Consider the following 26,958-nt stretch of genomic DNA (forward strand, 5'->3'; position numbering starts at 1 on the left):
CATCAGGACCCGCAGGCCGTGGCCATAAGGACCCGCAGGCCGTGGCCATCAGGACACACAGGCCGTGGCCATCAGGACACGCAGGCGGTGGCCATCAGGACACGCAGGCTGTGGCCATCAGGACCCGCAGGCCGTGGCCATCAGGACCCGCAGGCCGTGGCCATCAGGACCCGCAGGCCGTGGCCATCAGGACCCGCAGACTTTGGCCAGCAGCAGACAACCAGACAGTATTGAAGGCTATATCCTGTTTTAAGGTTACTGGGTGGGCAGGGCACGGGGCAGGGTAAATGGGGTGTATGGGGGGGATGGAATGTAGGGGTTAGGTGGGGGTGTCAGGGTCCCTCACCTCAGTAATGCTGATTGCAGCTCCTCTGCCTGCCTCCAGTCCAAAGACTCCGGGAGTTTTATAAGTAAGCTGTTCGCTGTTCTCATCTGTTTCACGGCTGCAGCCATCCAGACATACATGACCCGTCCCCTCGTGCCCCGCCTCTGCTTGCCTCAAGACTCCGTCTCCGGGAGTTGTAGTTTCCTGTTTCCTGCTGCTCAGTTCTCTCCACCCACCGCCACCAAGAACTTGAGCACTGTCCGAACTACAACTCCCGGAATGCAGTGCAGCAACAACTCAGCCAAACAGCAGCCGTGGCAGCCGATTTCCTCAAAAAAAAAAAAAATGTCAACAGACAGCGGCTGTTTTGAATAAATGTTAGCGGGCGGGAGACTGGAATTCTGCGGTGGGCCGCATTGCCGGTGGCTCCGGGCAGCATGCGGCCCGCAGGTTGGACATGCTTGTTCTAAGGTAAGTATTTCATAATGAGCTAGTATGCGATGCATACAAGCTCATTGTGCCTTTGTCCTGCAGGGTTTGTTTTTTGTTTTTTTTTGAGGATAGAACCGCTTTAAAGTAAAACTATAAGCCAAACTTTTTTTTTTTTTTTTCATTTTGGATAGAGTAAAGGAGGGTTATAACCCGTCAGATTTTTTATTTTCACCATCTGTGTTCCATTGTGGAGATTTCCCTTCACATCCTGTCCCTAGCCAAACAGGAAGTGAGAAAAAATATCTGCAAATTAGGGGAATTCCTTGAGGCCCTCCAGATCACCAGAACTAGTTGCTCCATTGGAGGATTTCCCCATCTATTACTTTTCTGGAGAGAATCCAAAATGTGTGATTTTCTTTTACTTTCATGTAGCACCCTCCTAGGTAGGTGCTAGGAGTGAGTATAGTGTTTGGCTCTGTCTTCCTATCAGAGGAGCAGCAGGTAAAATCTATTTTGCACTCTGCTTAACAGGGAGCGGGATCTGTGAGTTAGTGATTCATCTGGTCTGAGAGAGTTTCCCTACTGTGTCCAATGGGGAGGTACCTTGGACAGTGGAGGAAACCTGGCCAATGACACACAGGCTTTTGATACAATCCCAGGGATTGGTACAGACTGTTTGTCTCGGTGCATTGTGGGGCAGGGTATAAAAGCCAGGGGCACGTGTGGTAGAGGTCTTTGGTGAGCAGAGTCCCAGAAGGAGGGTGGCGGCTGCCTCCTCTTCTGCAGCAGTTGGTGATGGTCACAGGCAGTCGGTGAACCTACAGTGGGGAGCTGAACCCAGAGGTCCAGGAGAGCTGACTGAGGAGTTGGGGCACTGCGAGAATCTGGAAAGCAGTATCTTGGGTACAGAGGATCTTGCCCAGGGGTCTGCCAAGGAAGGGGACCACTCCGGGTAGTGCAGTCAGTGGGCGGGTGTCAGCTAGTACAGAGAAAGAGGGTACTGGGGAGTACCCTGAAGAGAAATTCAAACAGAAACATTTATCTCAGCTTCATTCAAGTGGCAGGATGAAGTAGCGGCCTTGCCGAATCCTCAATTCAGAAGTCCTCAGAAATTGTGAATAGTTCAAAGTTGGAGTATCCCACTCATCCCTTCTCCCATCCCAATATAAAATAAAAACAACAAAAACATCTACCCCTAGACTGATCATTGACTGAGCCAAGAACATAAAGTGCTAAGAATTCTGCATGCAGTTGCTACGGGTAACCTAGGGGAATCCAAAAGTGTCAATCAGCAGCAGTCCTCTAGGGGGCAGTGCTACATTCACTTTCCATGGTAATGGTAAACAGAACAAATGGAGAGAATGAATCTCCCTAACGGGGGAAAAGATAGCAACAAAAACCTGACAAGGGTTCTAATCTTTCACCATTCTATCCAAAAGCTAAAAAAGGTTTGCCTTTAGTTTTACTTTTAAAAACATCTGTGTATATATATATATATATATATATATACAGAAAAAAATGTATTACTAAATAGAAAATATCAACAGTAAAATGAATAGGAATAAATGTGAAAAGTACTTACCACGGTTTCGCCTGTTCTTTTATTCTGACTCGGTGTAGGATAAATTCAGTTCTGACAGATCCACTGGCCCTTAGAGACGACACTCAGCACTTGCGCAATATTTCAAAGGAAAATGAAGAGCTCCAACCATAGGTGTGCGCTGCCTATTACATGACTATAAAAAGGAAAGTGGGACTTTGAATGAGGTCAATTAGACATACATTTATTGAAATTGGCATATGCCATCAACAAAGACACCCACAGAGAAGTAACATGTGATCTATATTACCACAATAAAGCACTGACTGTGTTCATTTAGAAAAGGAAGGAACCAATAAATTACATATTTATAGCTTTTAAAAGCTCCCGATGAATGGACGGAGGTCCAGGAAACGCGTTGATCCTACATTTACTCACATACTTACCTGTTTACATGTTTAGAGACTACGAACCTACAGAGAAGACAGTAATATATGTAGCATATGGAATATATGTATTATAATTGATCTAAGATTGTTGTACCTGTTTTTACTTATCATGAAATGTTATGTGCTTTATTGTGGTAATATAGATCACATGTTACTTCTCTGTGGGTGTCCTTGTTGCTGGCATATGCCAATTTCAATAAATTTATCTCTAATTGACCTCATTCAAAGTCCCACACTGTCCTTTCCTTTTTATTTATACATATAGGGATGGAGGCAATTAGGCATTTTATCTTCAAATGTGGCAGATCATATCCTTTTTGTTATTACATGACTATGTACACCCCAAAGCTCAAACACCCATGCCTTTCTCTGCAGCCTCCACTAGATGGGGCAGTGAATGAATATAAAGTGCTCTGTGCTGAGCGGCTTTGTGTTCATTTACAAACGGAAGCATAGTGTACGCAGTTTACTATGCTTCAGTTATGAATGAACACAGTGAGTGAGTAGGTTCACTGTGTTCATTTAGAAAAGGAAGGAACCAATAAATGACATATTTACTAGCCCCATCCCCCACTCCCCATTCTGGGAGTGCAACTCAGGGGGAAGCCCAGGCAATAGGGGGAATTGGCACCACCAGCAGTGATTAGGGTGTGCCTAGGCACACCTGGCACACCCCCTGTGCATGCCTTTGGCTCCAACTCCCATTTTCAGCAGCTTTTTGAGGACCCACTGTAATTGAGCCCACCCTACACAATCAAAGGCTGAGGGGTGTGTGGTAGGAGGGCTAAAGCGTACATGATATTTTAGCAAACCCAGCCAGATTTCTGATAGCATCCATACTGTCAGATGGCCAGGTTCTTCAGTCCAACAACCAACATATTATTGAAAAGAAGGAAATTATAATTTGAAAGAGACTAAACAACATACCTATTAAATATACAGATCTCATATGACATTTATTGTGCCTAAATCGCCTCCTGTACAGGATAGCTTAGTTATGTTTTGTCTTCAATTGTTAATAATGTTCATTTATTAGATATAATTATATCAAATATATCATTTTTTGACTTTTATATGCACAGCCAAGAACAGCACAGGCACCCGGATTTACATGATTGTGTCAAGTATAAGCTGGCATCTAAGTCCAGGAAGTGAATGTTGACCCTGGATGATGCTTGAACAAATCTGGTGCCATCCTTCTGGAGAGAAAGGCAGATGGAAGTATTGTCAGTGGTAGTGACCTCTGTGAGAGGCAAGAAATACCTGGAAGTGTTAAGCTGGATACACACTATACAACTTTTGTTGTTAGATTTACCTTCAACTATGTAGTACAAGGGCCGGCTTGATTGCATACAAATTGAAAGTGTTTAGATTTGACCTCATATTATATGGTTTTGGTAAATCTAAAGGAAAAAATCTAAAGACAATTGTATAGTGTGTATGGCCCATTACTTAGTATGCATGGACTTAATTTAAAAAAATCTGTCCCTTTAAAAGTCTCTTTTAGGGCACAACCAGAGAGCAGAGTCTAAATATGTAATGATATATAGCTGAGCCCATGTACATTGATCAGTGGAAGAGTAAAGGGCCATACACACTATACAATTTTCTTTAGATTTTTTCCTTCAGACTTACCAAAACCATATAATATGAGGTCAAACCTAAACACTTTCAATTTGTATGCAATCAGCCAGGCCCTTGCACTACATAGAAAAGGTAAATCTTAGACCCCGTTCACACTGGGGCGATCCAACTTGCCGGGACGACCTCACAGGTCGCGGCGCGCAGCTCGCACCGCGACCTCGGAGCGGCCGGCACGGACTTCATAACATTGAAGTCTATGCAGGTCGCTCCGGGTCGCCCCAAAGAAGCTCCGGACCCTTTTTCTAAGTCGGAGCGACTTGTGTCGCTCCTATTAGAACGGGTCCACAGCTACTCTATGGCAGGCGACCTACGGCGACCTGTCAGGCGACCAGGTCGCCTGACAGGTCGCCCCAGTGTGAACGGGGTCTAAAGGAAATCTGACAACAAAAGTTGTATAGTGTGTATCCAGCTGGCTGGGTTCACACATATGCAGCCACGGTTCACAGCATGAGGTCCGGTGCGTCCCTGTTCAGGTGCGAATCAGGTCAGAATTTTTGCCTGAATTTGCACCTGAACTGGACCCAAACACACACAGGACCCTTTTGAAATGCGGACCGCGGCCACCCCGGAGCAGTGGGAATTGGCTTCATTTAGAGCTGATTACACTCTTCTGTCATGCGCATTGGATATGCGAACCCGGCCTAAAGCAAGGGATTTCGGGAAAGTTGAAATCACTCTAAGTCCCGGTTCACATTTGTGAGATGCGGGAACGCTGCGAATATACAGCGTGTTCCCGCAACGCATCCGCACCTCTGGCAGTTCACACTGCCATATGCGATACGCTAGGGGTGTCAATTAAAAGTTAATGACACCCCCAGTTGAGATCACATATCGCATTGCGATCTGCAAGTTTGCACAGAATCGGATCGCACTAGTATGAACCACCATGCCATCCGATTCTGCTGCGGATAAAAAAAAGGGTCCTGTGCGTGTTTTAGTGCGATTGCGGTGCGAATTCAGCCATACAAACTGTATGGCTGAAATTTGCACCGCACAGAGATCGCATGTCATTTAGGAGCAGTGCGCTCTGAATCACATGCGATCTCTGTGACCGCACTAATGTGAACTGGTACTTAGTCCCGGTTAGGGTTGCCACCTCATCCCTTTAAACCAGGACACACATTAATTACACAGGTTCTGGGGCTGATTGAGGTGGTCATTAAACTCACTCATTGCCTTATGTGCGTTATTTCAGCCTCAGAACCTGTGTAATTATTATTTGTCCTGGATTAAAGGGATCAGGTGGCAACCCAAGTCCCGGTTCACACGGTGCGCCTTTGAAATCGCTCTACTTCAGCACAATATCAAAGCTGCACATCAGTGTGCTTTGCACTGATGACTTGATTGGAGCTTGCAACTTCATTGCGATAACATAAGTCTATGCAAGTTGCAATTAAATTGTCATAAAGTAGTGCAGGAATCTTTTTCAGAATCACTGTGACATGAGTTGCAGCAATATGAACTATTCCATTGCGGAAGATAGGCTGTGACTTGTCATGCGGGTAAAGTTGCACCTGTGTCAGTGCGGCCTAATGGACATCCAGCATTACAAATGAAGGACAGTGTTTTTGTGTTTTGCCTTAATTTCCTCCAAGTGCACTGTCTGCTCCTGAGCCAGGACTACACAATTCAACATTGCATAATATTAGGCTCCGTTCACATGTCAGCGTATGGATCACGGGCAGAACCGCCGCGGTTCCGCCCGCGATCCGGAGATTATTGCAAATCGCGGGACGCCTGTGCGTTGCCCGTTGATTTGCAATAGCCCCCCAAACGCTGAGCGATGTTGCCGCGATTTCCGCCCGCCGAATCGCGGTAACATCGCACAAAAAAAAATTGCGGGACGCATTACGCCCAAAAAAGTACAAGAGCTTCTTTGGAGCGTATTGCGTCCCGCGATTTTTTTTGCGCGATGTTACCGCGATTCGGCAGGCGGAAATCGCGGCAACATCGCTCAGCGTTTGGGGGGCTATTGCAAATCAACGGGCAACGCACAGGCGTCCCGCGATTTGCAATAATCTCCGGATCGCGGGCGGATCATACGCTGACATGTGAACGGAGCCTTAATAATCATTATCATAATATTTTTTAGTACACACAGTTAGTGAAAATATTTATAAAGCAGGTAATATGAACATTCTCGGGTGGTGAATCAGTTACTGCCATTTAAAACACCAGGCACCAGGAATATTCACCTGCAGTTGACTTCCTCCATCTCATCACATGCTGTTTGAAGACATTATCTTGAATTTACATTTGTGCTCACATTAGCCCGTTATCGGGTTTTGGTGACCGCGCCTTCTCTGTGTAGCTATCAGAAACCAAACAAGTCTGATTCAGCTGTGACAGGGTGTTAATTATTAATTAGGTAATGAATGAGGAATGGTTACCTCCTCTGTTGAGGTGAAAGGCACCAGCTGGGGAGAAGATGGGGTTCAGGCAAAATGCATTCTGGGAGTTTGCCAGCTTTTCATATGGAGTGTGAGACTGGAGAATATTTTAGAAAGCACTGTGAATTATTGGTTAGCACTTCTGCTTTGCAGCACTTGGTCCAAAGGACAATCTCTGCATGGAGTTTGCATGTTCTCCGAGTCCTTGTACTTGTTTCCTCCCACACTCCAACGACATGCTGGTATGGTAATTGTCTAAATTGGTCCTATGTGAGATAGAGACCTTAAACCAACCTTTTCAACACAGAGGAACCCTTAAAATAAATTTCTGGTCTCAGGGAACCCCGGCTAGAATTTAAAAATCTACAACTCATGACACATTAGTGTGACAGTCAGTGGGAAGAATGTTCCTTACTCTTGTCATCATTGGGAAGAATTACCCCCTTACAGATAGCTGAAAGGAACAATGGTGTCATTGGGAACTTATCTGAGAGGCAGAAATTGCCCATTGCTCAAGGAACCCCCAGCAACCTTCAGGAGGAACCCTGGTTGAGAAACCATGCCTTAGACCAGGCATGTCCAACCTGCGGCCCGGAACGGCAGGCGATGCGGCCCACTGCCCCCTGATAATTTTATTTTTTTTTCCTGGGGAGTAAGGAAGTTGAGTTGGGGGCACGGCCACAGCGGCTTCCATCTAACTGTAGGCAGAGGCTGCCTCGGAGGGGATCATCCACTAGTTGTGTTAAATTAGTGCTGGATAGGGGTCGCGGCAGCGCGGGAAGGGCGCAGCAGTGTTTTATTACTTATATACCTTAACTATAGTATATATTTTATATGCGGCCCGAAAAAATTTCTCTACACTCAATGTGGCCCAGAGAAGCCAAAAGGTTGGACACCCATGCCTTAGACTGTAAGCTCCTTAAGCCCCGTACACACGTACCGATCGTCGGCGAACGATCGGCCGTCTTTTGTCCCCGGGCTGTCGATGTCTGTTGAAAAGTGCAAAAGACTGCACAAGAATTTTGTCCGCCGACTACAGCCGACTGCAGAAGTGATGTCATGTAATGGTTAACTTTCCCTGTTATTTTCCTTTTCTGAGCATGCCCAGTCTTGCAAATCTGCGGTCTGTCGGCCGAAATCTGTACTGACTGGCGAACAATCGGCCGCTCTGGTGTCGGCATACAAAAATTTTAATGCTTGCATGACAGATTCTTTTCGGCCGAATTTGCGCTGTCGGCTGTCGGAGGCATCATACTAACAAGCCTACAATCGGCAGATCGGTCGTCGGCCGAAGCTTTTCGGCCGACGATCGGTACGTGTGTACGGGGCTTTAGAGCCAAGGATTAACATGAATGTACAATACATTTTCTGGACTATACAAGTATATGTATGAAATAAACTTCAAATGTCATTATAATATATATATACAGTAATCCCCCGCTACATCACGGTTCAGTTTTTGCGGTCCCGGTAATTCGCGTTTTTTTTTGTAATGTTATTTTACTATATAAATCATTAAAAATGAAAGATTTTTGTGTTTTTCATAGCTCTTGCTCTGTCTCTTAGTATCTTTTATGTGTTTAAATGAGTTTCTATTGTTTTAAAAGTGTGTTTAAAGACCTTAAAATGCTTTTACACGTACAGTGACAGTAAAAAAATCATGCCTACAATGCATTTTAATAGGGTTTTTCTATTTCGCGGAATTTCACTTTTCGCGGCTGGGTCCGGAACGTAACCCCCGCAATGGAGGGGGGTTTACTGTATATATATATATATATATATATATATATATATTATAGAAAATATATAAAATACTATGTATTATTATATTTATCGTTAAATATAATATTCACATTTTCTTTTCTGAGCTGAATTTAAAAAACTGAGTTTAAAAAAAGTGTAAAGAGCAGGGCCCTCTGATTCCTCTTGTACCAAATTGTAATGTAACTGTAATGTCTGCCTTCATTTTATAAAGTGCTGTGCAAACTGCTGGTGCTATATAAATCTTGTATAATAATAATAATAATGACAGACGAAGAGCTTTCATTTTTAAGGAAAGAGACCTTTGCTGTAAGAGCAGCATAAAGTGTGGAATAGCTTGGGAGTTAGGAGATACAAAAATTATTTGGCTCAGATGGTGTCAAGCGTGTGTGGTGGCAGCCAGGTGAGGAGTACAAAGACAAGTGTGTCTTGCCTACATACAGTCAAGCATGGTGGTGGGAGTGTCATGGTCTGGGGCTGCATGAGTGCTGCTGGCACTCAGAAGCTACAGTTCATTGAGGGAACCATGAATGCCAACATGTACTGTGACATACTGAAGCAGAGCATGATCCCCCTCCCTTCGGAGACTGAGCTGCAGGGCAGTATTCCAACATAATGACCCCAAACACACCTCCAAGACGACCACTGCCTTGCTAAAGAAGCTGAGGGTAAAGGTGATGGACTGGCCAAGTATGTCTCCAGACCTAAACCCTATTGAGCATCTGTGGGGCATCCTCAAATAGAAGGTGGAGGAGCGCAAGGTCTCTAACATCCACCAGCTCCGTGATGTTGTCATGGAGGAGTGGAAGAGGACTCCAGTGGCAACCTGTGAAGCTCTGGTGAACTCCATGCTCAAGAGGGATAAGGCAGTGCTGGAAAATAATGGTGGCCACACAAAATATTGACACTGTGGGCCCAATCTGGACATTTTCACTTAGGGGTGTACTCACTTTTCTTGCTAGCGGTTTATACATTAATGGCTGTGTTGAGTTATTTTGAGGGGACAGCCAATTTACACTGTTATACAAGCTGTACACTCACTACTTTACATTGTAGCAAAGTGTCATTTCTTCAGTGTTGTCACATGAAAAGATAGAATAAAATATTTACAAAAATGTGAGGGGTGTACTCACTTTTGTGAGATACTGTACTTGTGTTAAGATATTTACCTAAAAGAAGAAATGGTGATTATAAAACCAGACTGTAGAGTGCTGATCCGGGGATTTTATCAGAAAGCCATGAAGAATTTTTTTTCCCAATAAAGCAAATTGTAGGATAGTTTCTTGTCTTCCTCTGGATTAACTGGATTTCTGAAAGTACAACTTTTCTCTACTAAGATTTAAGTAAACAAATGTGTCTTTTTAAATATACAAAATGACATTGTCATACATATCAAACTAAAGGAGCAAACACATTTGTAGCGTGTTTGGATGAGAAATACAGGCAGATACTTATCCATCATGCCATACCTTTAGGGAGGCGTGTGTTTGGCCCCAAATTTATTCTGCAGCAGAACAACCCCAAACATTAAGGCTCCGTTCACATGTAGGCGTTTTGGGGCGTTTTTGGGGCGTTTTTCTGCTCTAGGATCAGCTCTCAAAACGCCCAACAAGACAAATCCTATTCATTTCAATGGCCCCTGTTCACATCTGAGCGTTTTGAAGCTGTATACAAAACGCCCAACGCTCAAAAAAGTACATGAGCTTCTTTTTGGGCAGATTACAGGCGTTTTCCATTGGTCTCTATTCAATCTAAAAACGCCTGCACAAAAATCGCGGTAAAAATCGCGGTAAAATCGCGGTAAAAAACGCCGCAAAAATCGCGGTAAAATCGCGGTAAAAACCGCGCGAAAAACGCTACGCTCAGGTGTGAATGTAGCCTAAATGTCATGACATGCCAATGCCATTTAAGCGTAACTCCACTTTTGCTGAGAAAAAAACATTCCGCTCTGGGTGATCTCTGTACATTGCAGGGATTTTTAACAAACTTTGTTGAAGATTCCTAACTTTTGTTATTCTGAAGAAATCACTGCTTGTTCCTCTGTGCCCATGTGCTGAGTTGGTCTAATGGGAGTGGTTTCATAATTATAAATCAGCTGTGGCACCTGCAGAGCTCTAATGAGGAAAACTGCTGGGCCTTCATCCCTTTAGACCTATTCCTATTGGGAGTATCTTACCAATAATGACATTTTTGTTGCAGGGGATGCCAGAAATCTGACTTGTAACTTAGTGCAGACTTCTGGGAAAATCTGGGAGCCAATCACACAAGCAGGAATGCCTCCAGGTAGCCATATTGCATTGTATTTTACAAAAAAAATTACAGCGGCTGCAGATTGAAAAGGAAAGTTTTTTTTATTAACTTTCAATTACAATATGACTTGTGTCGCAACTATATATATATATATATATATATATATATATATATTTTTTTTTTTTTTTTTATTTGCTATTGTTTTACCCCCCACAAAAGTGAAGTTAGCCTGTAAGATTTATCAGCATAAAGAACAACAAGGATGTGGATGACATGGATGAACGAGTTTGGGGTGGAGGAACTTTACTGGCCTGCACAGAGTCCTGACCTAAACCCAATAGAACACCTTTAGGATGAATTAGAGTGAAGACTGTGAGTCAGGCCTTCTCATCCAACATCAGTGGCTGACCTCACAAACATGCTTCTGGAAGAATGGTCAAACATTCCCATAGACACACTCCTAAACCTTGTGTGACTTTTGACAATATAGTGTGTATATATGTGTGTGTGTGTGTGTATATATATATATATATATATATATATATATATATATGTTATTAGTATTTGATTCTATTATTGTTGTTATAATGTTTTATAGATAGATAGATCATAATATAAATAGATGCATAAAAGCAAATAAATAAAACCTGATAATAAAATGCATACAGAAACCTATGTGGGATTTTTTTTATTTATTTTTTTTGTTTATCTCTTAGGAAATTGTCATGTTATAATTAAATTCACATATTTTAAAAAACACATTTAAGAGGCATCAATCCTGTGGAAGTGGCTTGGTTTATGTCATGGGGGAGGGTACAATAACATGTTATCTGCAGGAATTGTCACCAACCTGCGGGGTTTATGGGAAGCACCCAGCAATTAACCGGAATCTGGAGGAGCCGTAAAAGTGGATAATTTTGGCATGCGTCATGGCAGAAGATACATTTAATAGTAGGGGGTTGAAGATCCTTTCTGTGACTTTGAAAGAAAAACAGCACAACACAGATTATCAGGATAAATGTATTTGTGTTGCTGGCTCGGATCTGTTGGCTCACCCGAAAACTGGGCTCTCCAGGGATTTAGAACAATTCTCCGACCCAGACCCGATGAGGCCCAGCACCACTCCTCTATCACTGCTGACTATCACAAACATAATTGTCACTATATTACGGTGCAACAAGGTTTACCTACAAGATTCACTATCTTACCAAAAGTATTGGGACGCCTGCCTTTACACACACATGAACTTTAATGGCATCCCAGTCTTATGCCTCGTACACACGCATTGATAGTTGGCCGTGAATTTTCGGCCAACGTCCGATCGGCCGATTTTCGGCTTGTTAGTATGATGCTTTCGACAACCGACTCTGACTTTTTGGCCAAATAAAATCTGGTGTGCAGGCTATAAAATTTTTGTTGGCCGTCAACACAACGGCCGATTTTCCGTCAGTCAGTACAGATTTTGGCAGACAAAAATCTGATGAGCAAGACTGGGCATGCTCAGAGAAGAAAAAACACACGGAAAGTAAACCATCACATGACATCACTTCTGAGGTAGATTTTTGTTGGCCGAGAAAATTCGTGTGCAGTCTAGAGCACATTTCAACCAACACAACAACACTGGACAAAGTCGGCCAATCGGTCGGCCGATAATCGTTGCGTGTGTACGAGGCTTTAGTCCGTAGGGTTCAATATTGAGTTGGCCCACCCTTAACAGCTTCAACTCTTCTGGGAAGGCTGTCCATAAGGTTTAGGAGTGTCTTTATGGGAAAGTTTGACCATTCTTCCAGAAACGCATTTGTGAGGTCAGGTACTGATGTTGGAGAGAAGGCCTGGCTCACAGTTTCCGCTCTAATTCATCCCAAAGGTGTTCTATCAGGTTGAGGTCAGGACTCAGGTCAGGCCAATCAAGCTCCTTCACCCCAAACTCACTCATCCACACTATATTACCAAAAGTATTGGGCCACCCCTCCAAATCATCTGCTGGAGGGGGGATTATGGTGTGAGGTTGTTTTTCCAGTGAAGGGAACTCTTAAGGCATCAGCATACCAAGACATGTTGGACAATTTAATGCTCCCAACTTTGTGGGGTGGAGGAACTTAACTGGCCTGCACAGAGTCCTGACCTCAACTGATAGAACATATTTGAAATGAATTAGAGCGGAGCCAGGCCTTCTTGTGCACATCAGTGCCTGACCTCACAAATGCGCTTCTGGAAGAATGGTTAAACTTTCCCATAGACACTCTCCTAAACCTTGTGGACAGCCTTCCCAGAAGAGTTGAAGCTGTTATAGCTGCAAAGGGTGGGCCAACTCAATATCGAACCCTACGGACTAAGACTGGGATGCCATTTAATTTCATGTGTGTGTAAAGGCAGGCGTCCCAATACTTTTAGCAATATAGTCTATCTCTAGTCAAACTTTCTTTAAAGCTGACTGAGGAAATGCTTCCTCCTGCCTGCAGCAGACTGATGACATCATCTTAGCCTAGGCAAAGTCACTGACTGGAGCTGAAGGACGGCTTTTTACCGATAACAAGTGGAGCTTTTCTGAGAAATGAGAGCGTTGCTGTATTTTGTGACATGCCAGGAATGTATGCATGCAGACTTGTACATTTCTTATAATGCTCCCTCCTACGATCGGTCAGGAACTGATTGAGCGCTCCCTATTTTGTTTGTCCTCTCACTATTACTACATTGGCGCAGGTAAACAGCGCTCACCTCCCCAACGCCGGCGATATCAGTGACTCACAGCTCTCTCCCTGCAGCACAATAGCCCCAGAGATAACAGGTTTTCTACTCGTCGGAGTCGCTCGGAGATTTCCACGTCCTCCATAATGCTCCGCAAATGCCTATTCCTCCTTCTAATCGCCATTATTTCAGGTAAGACTCCACTCTCCAAATCTAGGATATACTAAACATGGAAAACCTATAATGTGACCCGGTTACATAGTAAATATGACAGCAGCGTGATAGGGTGGGTTGGGAGAAGGTCCAAGCGCTTTACTTCTATCTTCACACTGCCATTGCTCAGTAGTCATCAGTGGAAATCTGCTGGTTTGCTGTGTTTTTCTCAGTTTGCGTTTTTGCTCTGATATTTGGGAGTTGTTCAAAAGTCGGATGAAGTCAGGAGCTTCGGCCGCTGCTCTGTTTAAACACACTGACTGTGCAACATGGCGTCCAAAATAAAAACTCATAATACCTTTGGAACTCTAAAGCCTGTTACACACCATCAGATTATCGGATGCGTTTTTGTGCGTTTTTTGTTGCATGCTAGTCTCATATGGAAAGTGAAGAGATTACTTTTATACGAAAATTCTTGTACGACAGAATTCACCTTCAGAAGTCATGTCATGTGTTGAATTGTTTCGTTTCCGAGCATGTCTAGTCTTCCTCTTATGCATTTTTTCGGCCGAAAACTGTTCTAATTAAATAAAAATTGGACGTTGTGTTCACGTACAATAAAACATTTTGGTGTTGGCCAACAAAAATTTTAATGCTTGCACAACAGATTCTGTTCGGCCGAAAATGCGCTGTCGGCTGTCGGAAGCATCATACTAACAAGCCTACAATCGGCTGATGGGTCGTCGCCCGAATATTTACGGCCGACAATCAGTGCGTGTGTACGGGGCTTTACCTTCAATTATGTAGTACAAGGGCCTGCCTGATTGCATACAAATTTAAGATGCCTTTCACACATACCATCCGTTCAGTCACGTGAAAATGTATCAGTTTTCCATCCGTTTTCCATCCGTTTTTCATCCGTTTTTCGTCAGTTGTTATCCGTTTTTCATCCATTTTTCATCCGTTTTTCGTCCGATCCGTTTTTTTTTGACGGATAAAAAATAGGGCATTCATACGTTCAAAAAAACGGACATTGACGGAAGCGGATGAAAATGGATGTTAACCACTTAAGCCCCGGAAGATTTTACCCCCTTCCTGACCAGAGGGTATTTTGCGATTTGGCACTGCGTGACTTTAACGGACAATTTGCGCGGTCGTGCGACGCTGTACCTAAACGAATTTGACGTCCTTTTTTTCCCACAAACAGAGCTTTCTTTTGGTGGTATTTGATCACCTGTGCGATTTTTTGATCATGCGCTATAAACAAAAAAAGAGCGTCAATTTTACAAAAATAACAATATTTTTCACATTTTTTTATATGAAATCCCCCCAAAAAAATGTAAAAATCAAAATTTTTTAACATTTTTGGCCAATTTGTTTTATGCTACATATGTTTGGTAAAAAAATCGCAAAAAGTGTATTTTTATTGGTTTGCGCAAAAGTTATCGCGTTTACTAACAAAGGGGAAGATTTTTGTCATTTTTTTTTTTTTTAACGCGTAATGGCGGCGATCTGCAATTTTTTTTTTTTCGGTACTGCGACATTGCGGCGGACAGATCGGACCCTTGACATTTTTGACACTTTTGGGGTTACCAGTGACATTACTGCAGTAATCAGTGCTATACATATGCACTGTTACTGTAAAATGACACTGGTAGTGAAGGGGTTAACTTTATTTGAGAGGGAGGGGCTGTGTGTGTCCCTACGGGCGTGATTTTAACTGTGATTGGCTGTGGCTTGAGCTGTAGGAACAATGATCAACGGTCCTACATAGTAGAACCGTATGATCAGTGTTTCTACACAGGGGAGAATGACAGGCGGCTTGTTTACATTAGCCGCCTGACTTTCTCCCTCTGCAGCGACGATCGCAGAGTGACCGGCGGACGTCAGGTCCGCCGGTCACACACGCGGGGGGGGTCCGTGACCGAGCGGGAGCGCGCCTCTGGCGGCGCGCGCTCGCTCCCCAGAGCCTCACAGGCTAGTGACGTTTATATACGTCACTTTGCCTGTGAGGGGCTGACCGCCGCAGTATATCTACTTGCGGTGGTCGGCAAGTGGTTAACTGATGATCATCCGTTGTCATCCATTTTTACAGATGCATTGATGTCCGTTTTTCATCCTTCAATAGCACTGATTACTGTAGTAATGTCACTGGTCCCCCCAAAAGTGTCAAAAATTTCAGTTAGGGATCCGATCTGTCCGCCGCAATGTCGCAGTTACTTTAAAAATCGCAGATCACCACCATTACTAGTAAAAAAAAGAAAAATAAAAAAAAATGACATAAATCTTTCCCCTAGTTTGTAGACGCGATAACCTTTGCACAAACCAATCAAAATACGCTTATTGCGATTTTTTTTACCAAAAATATGTAGCAGAATACAAATTGGCCTAAAATGATGAAAAAACGTGATTGTTAATTTTTTTTTTTTTTTTTTTGGGAATGTTATATAGCGGAAAGTGAAAAATTTTTTTTTTTTTTTTTTTTTTCAGAATTGTCGCATTTTTTTGTTTATAGTGCAAAAAATAATCGCACAGGTGATCAAATACCACCAAAAGAAAGCTCTGTTTTTGGGAAAAAAAGGACATTCATTTTCATTTGGGTACAGTGTTTCACAACCGCGCAATTGTGAGTTAAAGTAATGCAATGCTGAATCGCAAAAAATGGCCTTTTCATTAAGGGGGCAAAACCTTCCAGACCTTAAGTGGTTAAAGTAACTCAGTGCCTGGCCAGGAAGGAGGGTAAGGCTGGCCATACACTATACAAGTTTCTTATTCAATTTCCTTTAGATTTACCTTAAACTACGTAGTGCAAGGGCCTGCCTGATTGCATACAAATTGAAAGTGTTTAGGTTTGACCATATATTACATGGTTTTGGTAAATCTAAAGGAAAGTTGAACAAGAAAATTGTATAGTGTATGGCCAGCCTTAATCTTCCTGAGCTGAAGTGGTTAAATTCAGGAAGAATCGGAATACCATGCGTATATATATATATATATATATATATATATATATATATATATATATATATATATATATATACACACAGTATATATTAAGGCATTACTTTTGTTTTCAGTTTTGGATAGAGTGGTGATGGATTAGAGCCCCTGTCAGGTTTTTATTGCATTCTGTGTCACAGTTAAGGAGATTCATCCTCTGTATTTGTGACCATATTAAAGAATGCTGAGTCTCCATGATTGAACTGAAATCTAGTTAATAAAAGGGACGGACTGGGGACACTCAGGCTGGGGAGGAAAATAATATTTTTATCTGCTGACTTAGTAAGACAACTGAATTTTTTTTTTATTTTTAGCAAATCTGCAGTGAATCTGAGCACCACAAACCAAAAACAACACTATTTAATTCATTTTTAATATTTAAAGCAAACTCCTCCATCCATGCATGTTTCCAATCTTTATTCTGTTAAGAAATCGCTTTGAAAAACACCCTCCTAGCATTTCTGGCCGTAACCATCTTGATTAAGAGCAAATGATTTATGTAGCATTTACTTCCTGGAATCCATCTGTGCTTAGCTGAAGCATGCATGCAGGAGAGTGTGCCTAACTGAGAAAACCCCTCCTCCTCTCCTCCCCTCCTCCCCTCCTGAAGACTCCTGGGATCTATGACATCATTTGCCTAGGCAAAAAAACAGGAAGTAATTGAGGAAATAAAAAAAAAAGTTTTACTAATTATTATTATATAGGATTTATATAGCGCCGACATTTTACGCAGTGCTTTACAACTTGAGGGTAGACAGTACAAATACAATACACTTTAATACAGTAATGCTAGCAGCATAAGTCAGTCAGTGTTGATTGGGAGAGTGAAGTTCCACTTTAACCACTTAAGCCCCGCAAGATTTTACCCCCTTCCTGACCAGGGCCTATTTTACGATTCGGCACTGTGGGACTTTAACGGACAATTGCGCGGTCGTGCAACGCTGTACCTAAACTAATTTGGTGTCCTTTTTTCCCCACAAACAGAGCTTTCTTTTGGTGGTATTTGATCACCTGTGCGATTTTTTGATCATGCGCTATAAACAAAAAAAGAGCGTCAATTTTGCAAAAATAACAATATTTTTCAAATTTTTTTATATGAAATTCCCCAAAAAAAAATTAAAAATCTAAATTTTTTTAACATTTTCGGCCAATTTGTTTTATGCTACATATGTTTGGTAGAAAAATTTGGAAAAAGCGTATTTTGATTGGTTTGCGCAAAAGTTATCGCGTTTACTAACAAAGGGAAAGATTTTTGTCATTTTTGTTGTTTTTATTTTAACGCGTAATGGCGGCAATCTGCGTTTTTTTTTTGCGGTACTGCGACATTGCGGCGGACAGATCGGACCCTTGACTGACATTTTTGACACTTTTTGGGTTACCAGTGACATTTCTACAGTAATCAGTGCTATACATATGCACTGTTACTGTAAAAATACACTGGTAGTGAAGGGGTTAACTTTTTTTGAGAGGGAGGGGTTATGTGTGTCCCTAGGGGCGTGATTCTTACTGTGATTGGCTGTGGCTTGAGGTGTAGGAACAGTGATCAACGGTCCTACATAGTAGAACCGTATGATCACTATTTCTACACAGGGGAGAATGACAGGCGGCTTGTTTACATTAGCCGCCTGCCTTTCTCCCTCTCCACCGACGATTGTGAGTGACCTGCGGACGATCGGGTCCGCCGGTCGCACGCGCGGGGGGGTCCGTGGCCGCACAGGATCGCGCCTCCGGCGGCGCGCGCTCGCTCCTGAGACCCTTACAGGCTAGCGATGTAGACCTACGTCGCTCTGCCTGTGAGGGGCTGACTGCCGCAGTAAATATACTGTGAGCAGTCGGCAAGTGGTTAAGTAATGACAAAATTATTGGCGCACATACAGGGTCACAGTCCCAATGTAAGGGCTGCTGTGGTCCATGGGGGTTGGTAATAATACGAGATCTGAAGTGGCTGAAGAGATGACGCCTCCCATTGGAGACTTTTTATATCTTGTGCTGGCTGCTCTCTCCGGAGACGGACGTCTTTGTGTTCCTTCTTAGCAGAGCCGATTTTAGATTTTGGAACAGAATATTTTATGATCTGCCGGAAATGGCTATTAAATAATGTATTTTAGGAAAGCTTATTTCGGTTACACTTAATTCCACATTATCTTTGTGAATATTCTTCAATCCCTGCAAGAAGTTTAAACTGGAAAAGAGCAGAGAAAAGTGAAAAGTGAAGCAAAGTCATTCTATGAGTCCATCATTGCTGGGCTTATGTAAGGATTTATTAATGCATTATTTAAAGGCAAACTCCAGGATAAAATGAAATACCTATAAAGAGCTGTATTACCTGCCAAAGGATTTGTATTTCTGGCCATCCAGTCCTGAGATTTATACAGCTGTGTCACATAGCACACTCCGTCTGGCATTGGAAGAGACCTGATTTTTCTTTGCTACAGTTAAGTAACACTTCCAGGTCTTGTCCCTCCCCCAGCCTGTGATTGGACAGTAAAAGGTGAAGCAACAGCCTGATGAGCTGATGATGAATGGTGTCACTCTGTAGCTATAGAGTGTGAAATGCACAACTGGCTGAGTGAAAAGTACAAATATTTAGGCAGGAAAGCAGTGCACTTTAACCACTCTTAGCCTGGAAGGTTTTACCCCCTTAATGACCAGACCCTTTTTTGGGATACGGCACTGTGTTACTTTACCTGACAATTGCGCGGTCGTGCGACATTGTACCCAAATACAATTGATGTCCTTTTTTTCCCACAAATAGAGATTTCTTTTTGGTGGTATTTGATCACCTCTGCGATTTTTAATTTTTGTGTTATAAACAAAAAAAGAGCGAATATTCTGGAAAAAAAAAAACGATATTTTTCACTTTCTGCTATAAAACATTCCCAATAAAAAAAAAAACTAGAAATCAAATATTTTCATCATTTTAAGCCAATATGTATTCCGCTACAAATTTTTGGTAAAAAAATCCCAATAAGTGTATACTGATTGGTTTGTGCAAATGTTATCGCGTCTACAAACTAGGGGAAAGATTTATGTAATTTTTATTTATTTATTTATTTATTTGTAATGGCGGTGATCTGCGATTTTTAGCGGGACTGCGACATGGCAGCGGACAGATCGGACCCCTAAGTGACATTTTTGACACTTTTGTGTCCGCAGCATGAGAGGCAGTGGATTGTGTCGCACTGTGTTTCATTGAAAAAGGTAATGCATGCCATACTTTTATCAGGGCACATCACTGCAACGCAGTGGTGCAAACTGGCCTGATAGAAGACAAGGCATTTTGTCTCATCTTGTGGCGTAGTGCAGTCCCACAGCACCTGGTATGAACGTGCCGCAAATCACCATATTCATCCAACTGTGACCACCATAGGAGAGATTTCAAAGATTGATTGTATTATTTATGTGTTGTTTTTTTTTTAGACACCATCCTGTCTGTGACAATTACAATCCCAGAGAAAGTGGTTGTGGGCAAAGTGGGGGCGAACGTCATCCTGCCATGCACATACTCCACCACCGTTGGCAGTCAGTTTGTGGTGGAGTGGAAATTCGCTCCTGGAAACACCCAGCCAACAAACGGCAAACAGGTCAGCTGTCCCGTTTCCTTCTTTTTAATTGTATACATGTATAGATTTTTGTTTTTCAAAGCTAAAGAAATTCAAGTTGGCATTCATAATAAAAAAAAAATTATATATATATATATACACATATACACACACACTATATTGCCAAAAGTATTGTGACGCCTGTCTTTACACGCACATTTAATGGCTTCCCAGTCTTAAGTCTGTAGGGTACAATATTGAGTTGGCCCACCCTTTGCAGCTATAACAGCTTCAACTCTTCTGGGAAGGCTGTCCACAAGGTTTAGGAGTGTGTCTATGGGAATGTTTGATAATTCTTCCAGAAATGCATTTGTGAGGTCAGACACTGATGTGGACAAGAAAGGCCTGGCTTGCAGTCTCTGCTCTAATTCATCCTAAAGGTGTTCTATCGGGTTGAGGTCAGGACTCTGTGCAGGCCAGTCAAGTTCCTCCACCCCAAACTCGCTCATCCATGTCTTTATGGACCTTGCTTTGTGCACTGGTTGAAATCATTTAGTGGAGGGGGGAATTATGGTGTGGGGTTATTTTTCAGGGGGTTGGGCTTGGCCTCTTAGTTCCAGTCAAGGCTCTCTTAAGGCGTCAGCATAACAAGACATTTTGGACAATTTCATGCCCCCAACCTTGTGGTAACAGTTTGGGGACGGCCCCTTTCTGTTCCAACATGACTGTGCACCAGTGTACAAAGCAAGGTTCATAAAGACATGGATGAGCAAGTTTGGGGTAGAGGAACTTGGCCTGCACAGAGTCCTGACCTTGACCCGATGGAACACATTTGGGATGAATTAGAGCGGAGACTGCGAGCCAGGCTTTCTCGTCCAACATCAGTGCCTGACCTCACAAATCCGCTTCAGGAAGAATGGTCAAACATTCCCATAGACACACTCCTAAACCTTGTGTACAGCCTTCCCAGAAGAGTTGAAGCAGTTATAGCTGTAAAGGATGGGCCAACTCAATATTCAACCCTACAGACTAAGACTGGAATGCCATTAAAGTTCTTTTGCATGTAAAGGCAGGCGTCCCAATACTTTTGGCAATATAGTGTGCGTATATACTGTAACAGGAAGTCAGCTAAATCTGGGAATGTAGTCACAGGAAGGAGATACATTTCTACCTGATTTAGAAAGTCCATTAATTAATTTAGGGTGTTGGCTACAGAGCTAGCCAGCAGGAAGTTGAAAGGCCTTCACCTGTTCAGAATGAGGGAGTTAAGGCTCTATAATTTGTTCAGAGAAATTCCTATTGTTTGCTGCCTCCAGAAGCTGTGTCCTGAAGCCATGTGGGCTGGGAGCAGGAGGACAGTCAGCGTGTGCCTCCCGACAGGATGTGTGGGCCTGGGAGAAGACCCCCCGGAGTGATGTGTGCCCGGGACGGTAACCAAGGGTGAATACGTCTCAAAGGTGAGAAGACGAACTGTTGATGTGAAAGAAACAAAGGACTGTGTTGCCCTGTGAAGCTATTATAAAAGGACTATTGAGTGTCCGCTGGAGGACAAGGAAGTCTGCCCGACGGTAGGTTGGAGACAGACACCTAGGCAGGTTCCAGTTGTGAGAAGGTAGCCGCCCACAGAGGCAAGGATTTATTTTCTGTTTTATTTTATTTTGGATGTTTTGCTGCATACAGCCTGGTGAAGAAAACACCATTAGAATAAACCATAAACCTGTTGTTTGCAAGCACTTTTGGGCTATTTCTCTGTGAAAACGCACTCCCCAAGGAGTCATCCACGCCTACCACCGAGCTAATCCCTCACATATGGTGGAGGTATGCAGTGGGCATAAGCAGAGATCCCTGCAATGGAGTGCATATGTTTGATGAACTTTGTCTGGTGCATGAGATTGCACAATCTATGTGTGCAGGAGAGAAGATCCTGACAGAAAAAAAAAAAAAAAAAAAAGTGTTTTAAAGAGACAGCGGTCTCAAAATTATTTGATGAACTTTGTTGTGTCTGGTGCAAGTGACTGCACAAACTGTGTGTGCAGGAAAAGAGATCTTGCAAGAGAGAGAGAAAAACTACATGTGTTAAAGAGACAGTGGTCTGAAAAATTTTTGCTGGACTGTGAAAAATTTGTTTGTGGAGTTATTGAAGATGGGGCGTTCAAAACGCCTGAAGAATGCAAAGATAGATGAAATGAGAGACCGGATTCTATGGATGGAGGGGATGTTGCCGTCTGAACCAGCCCCATCCATGCCTAAAGAGAGTCTACTAAAGAGGAAGGTTGTTGTCCCTAGCAACACTGATGAAACCGCTATGGAGACGCAGTGTGCTCAGATGAAAAGTAAACTCAAAATGGAGGAGATGTTGAAACCTCTGATTATATCAAATGCAGCTCAACAGCAAGCAAATGCAGCTCAACAGCAGGCAAATGCGGATTTTCAGCAGAGCTTTGCAGCTCAACAAAAGGCTCATCAAGAGAGCATGGCAGGCTGGAAACAGAGACGCCAGCAGCCAATGGAGGCCATCGGTTTGGAGGAAACCGAGTATGTGTGCAGGGCTGAGTTGGATGCCTTGCAACGGAAAATGGAAGAAAAGGAACAAGCCTTGGAATTGCTTAAAATGGAGCATAGAAACTTGCAGGAAATGAATGAACTACTCAAGTCTCATGTGTTACAGTGGGAAGAATCCACTGCTCTTCTTTTGGTCGAGTTGCAAAAACGCAGAGAGACTATAATGGAGAAAGATACCATCCTCATGGAAAAGGAAAGTGAAATTCAGACTTTGCAGAAGCAAAGTATGGCTGATATGTTGGAGTTGCGTAATCAGCTGGAAAAAAGTCTTCAGTCTTTGGGAGCTACAAAAATAGACCTGCAGGAGTCGCAGGAACAGAATGTCGCTCTGAAAACGACATTGTCTCTCAGCGACAACGAGAAAAGTGAAAGAGAGGCTAAATTACTGAGTACTCTGTATGAGCTCACCACTTTGAGCAATGTGGTAGATGAATGGCGTGCGGACTGTGAAAGTTGGAAAGGGGAAGCCCAACGTGTCCAGCAGCAGTTAAAGGAGAAAGAAGCCTGTGTGGCAGAATTACATTCTTATTCCCAGATGCTAGCCAATGAGGTGAAGGCTCTTATGCAGGGAAAAGAAGATTGTGAACATAAGAGGGAAAAAGTAGAGGCACAGCTTCTGGAATCGCAAGTCAAGGTGTCAGAAGGTGACCGATTGTGTGCTAAGCTGTCAGAGAAGGCAAACCGACTGCAGGTTGAGTTGGACAATGTTACAAATCAGCTTTCTCAAGCAGACAGCAAATCTAGAGAAATTGCGGAAGATTTTTCTATCTTGGAATCGCAGCTGCAAGACACGCAGGAACTCTTACAGGAAGAGAGGTGTCAAAGGCTGAGTTTTAGCACAAAGCTCAAACAAATGGAAGATGAGAAAAATGGCTTCCTGGAACAATTAAAAGAGGAGGCGGAAGCAAAGAAAAACCTATCAGAGCAAGTCGCAACATTGCAAGCTCAGATAGCGGTTATGAAAAAACGCATGGAAGAAAGCGTTGGTTCATTACAGTGTGTTGAAGATGTGAAAAAGAAGTTTGATCAGATGCTTGGTGAAGAGAAGACTGTGTCTGCAAAATATGCAGAAGAACGCGCACGTGCAGAAACGGAGGTGCGTGATAACGAGAGCAAAGCCCTGTTCTTGGCTCGCTCTTTGGAGGAAGCTCTAGAGTGTAAGGCTGAACTAGAAAGTGTTAAACAGCTGCGTACAGAAATGGAAGAATTGGTCAGCTCCAAGGATGATGTTGTGAAAAGCGTTCAGGAGCTAGAAAAGTCTAAGCGAGCCTTAGAACAGCAAGTAGAAGAGATGAAGATTCCGTTGCAGGAACTGGAAGAGGAATTCCAGGCAACAGAGGATCTGTCCCAAAGAGGGGATAGTGTGCCTGATGCAGTTTTTAAAAGGATCAGTGTTTTGGGGTCTGTCCTGAGTGAGCCTCAGAAATGTGACGACATGTGGCTTGAATCACCCCTTTGGAATAAACCGTTCCTTCAAAAACTTCAAGCATTGGAAAATGTATCATTAGAACTTCAGCAAACAAAGGAGCTGAGTAAGAAATGTGGTGATTTCTCAGTTCAGGCTGAAAACCTAGTGGAGAAAACTAAGGCTGTTGGTGAAAACGTGAAGCAAATGAATAAGTGCCTTTCAGGGAGTGTTTCCAAAATGGAACTGGTGAAAGACGGGTGGCAGAAGTTTGATCGTGATCTTGAGATGCATTCCATGTGAAATTCAGATAGAGAAAAAGAACTAGGTGACCTTGAGCGGTCAAATAGTTCAGCAGAAAGTGCATTGAAGAAACCTGTAAAAGAATGTGTTGCAGTTCCATGCTTCTTCACTGATGCAGAGAGGAGGTCTATAATGGATACCACCCAGATCGCTGGGTTCAACTGTGTTGTTGCCTTTGACCCCTATGTTGGTGGAAGGAAAGTTGATGATGTTCTGGTTGGCTTCTTCTGTGAAGAGTTTGGCAAGAAATATAAACTGAATATCAAATCAAATAGTAGGCCTTTACTGCGACTCGCTCAGGAGGGCGAAAAGTTTAAGAAGTTGATGAGTGCAAATGCTTCAGATCTGCCTATGAATATGAAATGTTTGGTGAATGATATTGATATCTCTGGGAAAAGGAACAGGGGTCACTTTGAAGAAATGTGTGACAGCCTGTTGTCTCAATTGGAAAATCCTCTGCACAGCATCTTAGAGCAAGCAAAGCTCAAGAAGGAAGATCATTCCCTTTTACAACAAAAAGTCAATGATTGTGTACAGATGTATGGAGAGGCAACTCAAGTCACAGAGGGATGTCAAGAGTCCCTACTTGGAACAAAGCTTAGTGAAGCAAAGGTTCTCAAAGTTTTGTGGAAAACATTTATGGATTGCAGAGAGAGGCGTCTTAAGAATGTTGAAGACATTAAGACTAGCCCAATTGAGTTGCCTATGGATCACGGTCCTCCATGGTGGATTGGACAGACGGTTATGAGGGACAAGCTGTCTGACATTTATGAGAAAGCTGTCAATGAAGATGACAGAAACGAGAAGGAGCAAAATGATGCCAAAAATGCAGTTGAAGAATGTGTATATGAGATGAGAGACAAACTGTGTGGCATTTATGAGAAATCCGTCAATGAAGATGACAAAACAGTTTCATCCGGAAGCTTGAGGATAATAGGAGGCTTATCAGTGAGTCAGCAGTGCCTGACACATGCGTGCCTGGAAATATGTGTCCCAACCCTAGGGTTGAAACAAGAGGGGGGGGTATGTAACAGGAAGTCAGCTAAATCTGGGAATGTAGTCACAGGAAGGAGATACATTTCTACCTGATTTAGAAAGTCCATTAATTAATTTAGGGTGTTGGCTACAGAGCTAGCCAGCAGGAAGTTGAAAGGCCTTCACCTGTTCAGAATGAGGGAGTTAAGGCTCTATAATTTGTTCAGAGAAATTCCTATTGTTTGCTGCCTCCAGAAGCTGTGTCCTGAAGCCATGTGGGCTGGGAGCAGGAGGACAGTCAGCGTGTGCCTCCCGACAGGATGTGTGGGCCTGGGAGAAGACCCCCCGGAGTGATGTGTGCCCGGGACGGTAACCAAGGGTGAATACGTCTCAAAGGTGAGAAGACGAACTGTTGATGTGAAAGAAACAAAGGACTGTGTTGCCCTGTGAAGCTATTATAAAAGGACTATTGAGTGTCCGCTGGAGGACAAGGAAGTCTGCCCGACGGTAGGTTGGAGACAGACACCTAGGCAGGTTCCAGTTGTGAGAAGGTAGCCGCCCACAGAGGCAAGGATTTATTTTCTGTTTTATTTTATTTTGGATGTTTTGCTGCATACAGCCTGGTGAAGAAAACACCATTAGAATAAACCATAAACCTGTTGTTTGCAAGCACTTTTGGGCTATTTCTCTGTGAAAACGCACTCCCCAAGGAGTCATCCACGCCTACCACCGAGCTAATCCCTCACAATACATATACAGTATTTAACAAAAGCGAGTACACCCCTCACATTTTTGTAAATATTTTATTACTGTATAGCTTTTCATGTGACAACACTGAAGAAATGACACTTTGCTACAATGTAAAGTAGTGAGTGTACAGCTTGTATAACAGTGTAAATTTGCTGTCCCTTCAAAATAACTCAACACACAGCCATTAATGTCTAAATCGCTGTCAACAAAAGTGAGTACACCCCTAAGTGAAAATGTCCAAATTGGGCCCAAAGTGTCAATATTTTGTGTGGCCACCATTATTTTCCAGCACTGCCTTAACCCTCTTGGGCATTGAGTTCACCAGAGCTTCACTGGTTGCCACTGGAGTCCTCTTCCACTCCTCCATGATGACATCACAGAGCTGGTGGATGTTAGAGACCATGTGCTCCTCCACCTTCCATTTTAGGATGCCCCACAGATGCCCAATTGAGTTTAGGTCTGGAAACATGCTTGGCCAGTCCATCACCTTTACCCTCAGCTTCTTTAGCAAGGCAGCGGTCGTCTTAGAGGTGTGTTGGGGTCGTTATCATGGTGGAATACTGCCCTGCGGCCCAGTCTCTGAAGGGAGGGGATCATGCTCTGCTTCAATATGTCACAGTACATGTTGCCATTTATGGTCCCTCAATGAACTGTAGTTCCCCAGTGCTGGCAGCATTCATGCAGCCCCAGACCATGACGTTCCCACCACCATGCTTGACTGTAGGCAAGACACGCTGTCTTTGTACTCCTCACCTGGTTGCCTCCACACACGCTTGACACCATCTGAAC

General features: G+C 43.2%; 1 protein-coding gene across 1 annotated transcript in view; it reads left to right on the top strand.

Annotated features, from left to right (window-relative positions):
* Nucleotides 1-13,576: 13,576 nt before the first annotated feature.
* Nucleotides 13,577-26,958, top strand: part of VSIG2 (V-set and immunoglobulin domain containing 2) — a gene marked incomplete at its 3' end in the record, with an annotated part of 50,259 nt that continues 36,877 nt past the window's right edge. Inside the window, exons 1-2 of the mRNA XM_082273537.1 lie at nt 13,577-13,671; nt 20,053-20,216. Coding sequence (XP_082129663.1) covers nt 13,626-13,671; nt 20,053-20,216 — 210 coding nt within the window. The 5' untranslated portion in view covers nt 13,577-13,625. The remainder of the gene's footprint in view (nt 13,672-20,052; nt 20,217-26,958) is intronic.

The sequence above is a fragment of the Pelophylax lessonae genome, assembly GCF_965119305.1.
Source record: "Pelophylax lessonae genome assembly, chromosome: 12".
NCBI lineage: Eukaryota > Metazoa > Chordata > Amphibia > Anura > Ranidae > Pelophylax > Pelophylax lessonae.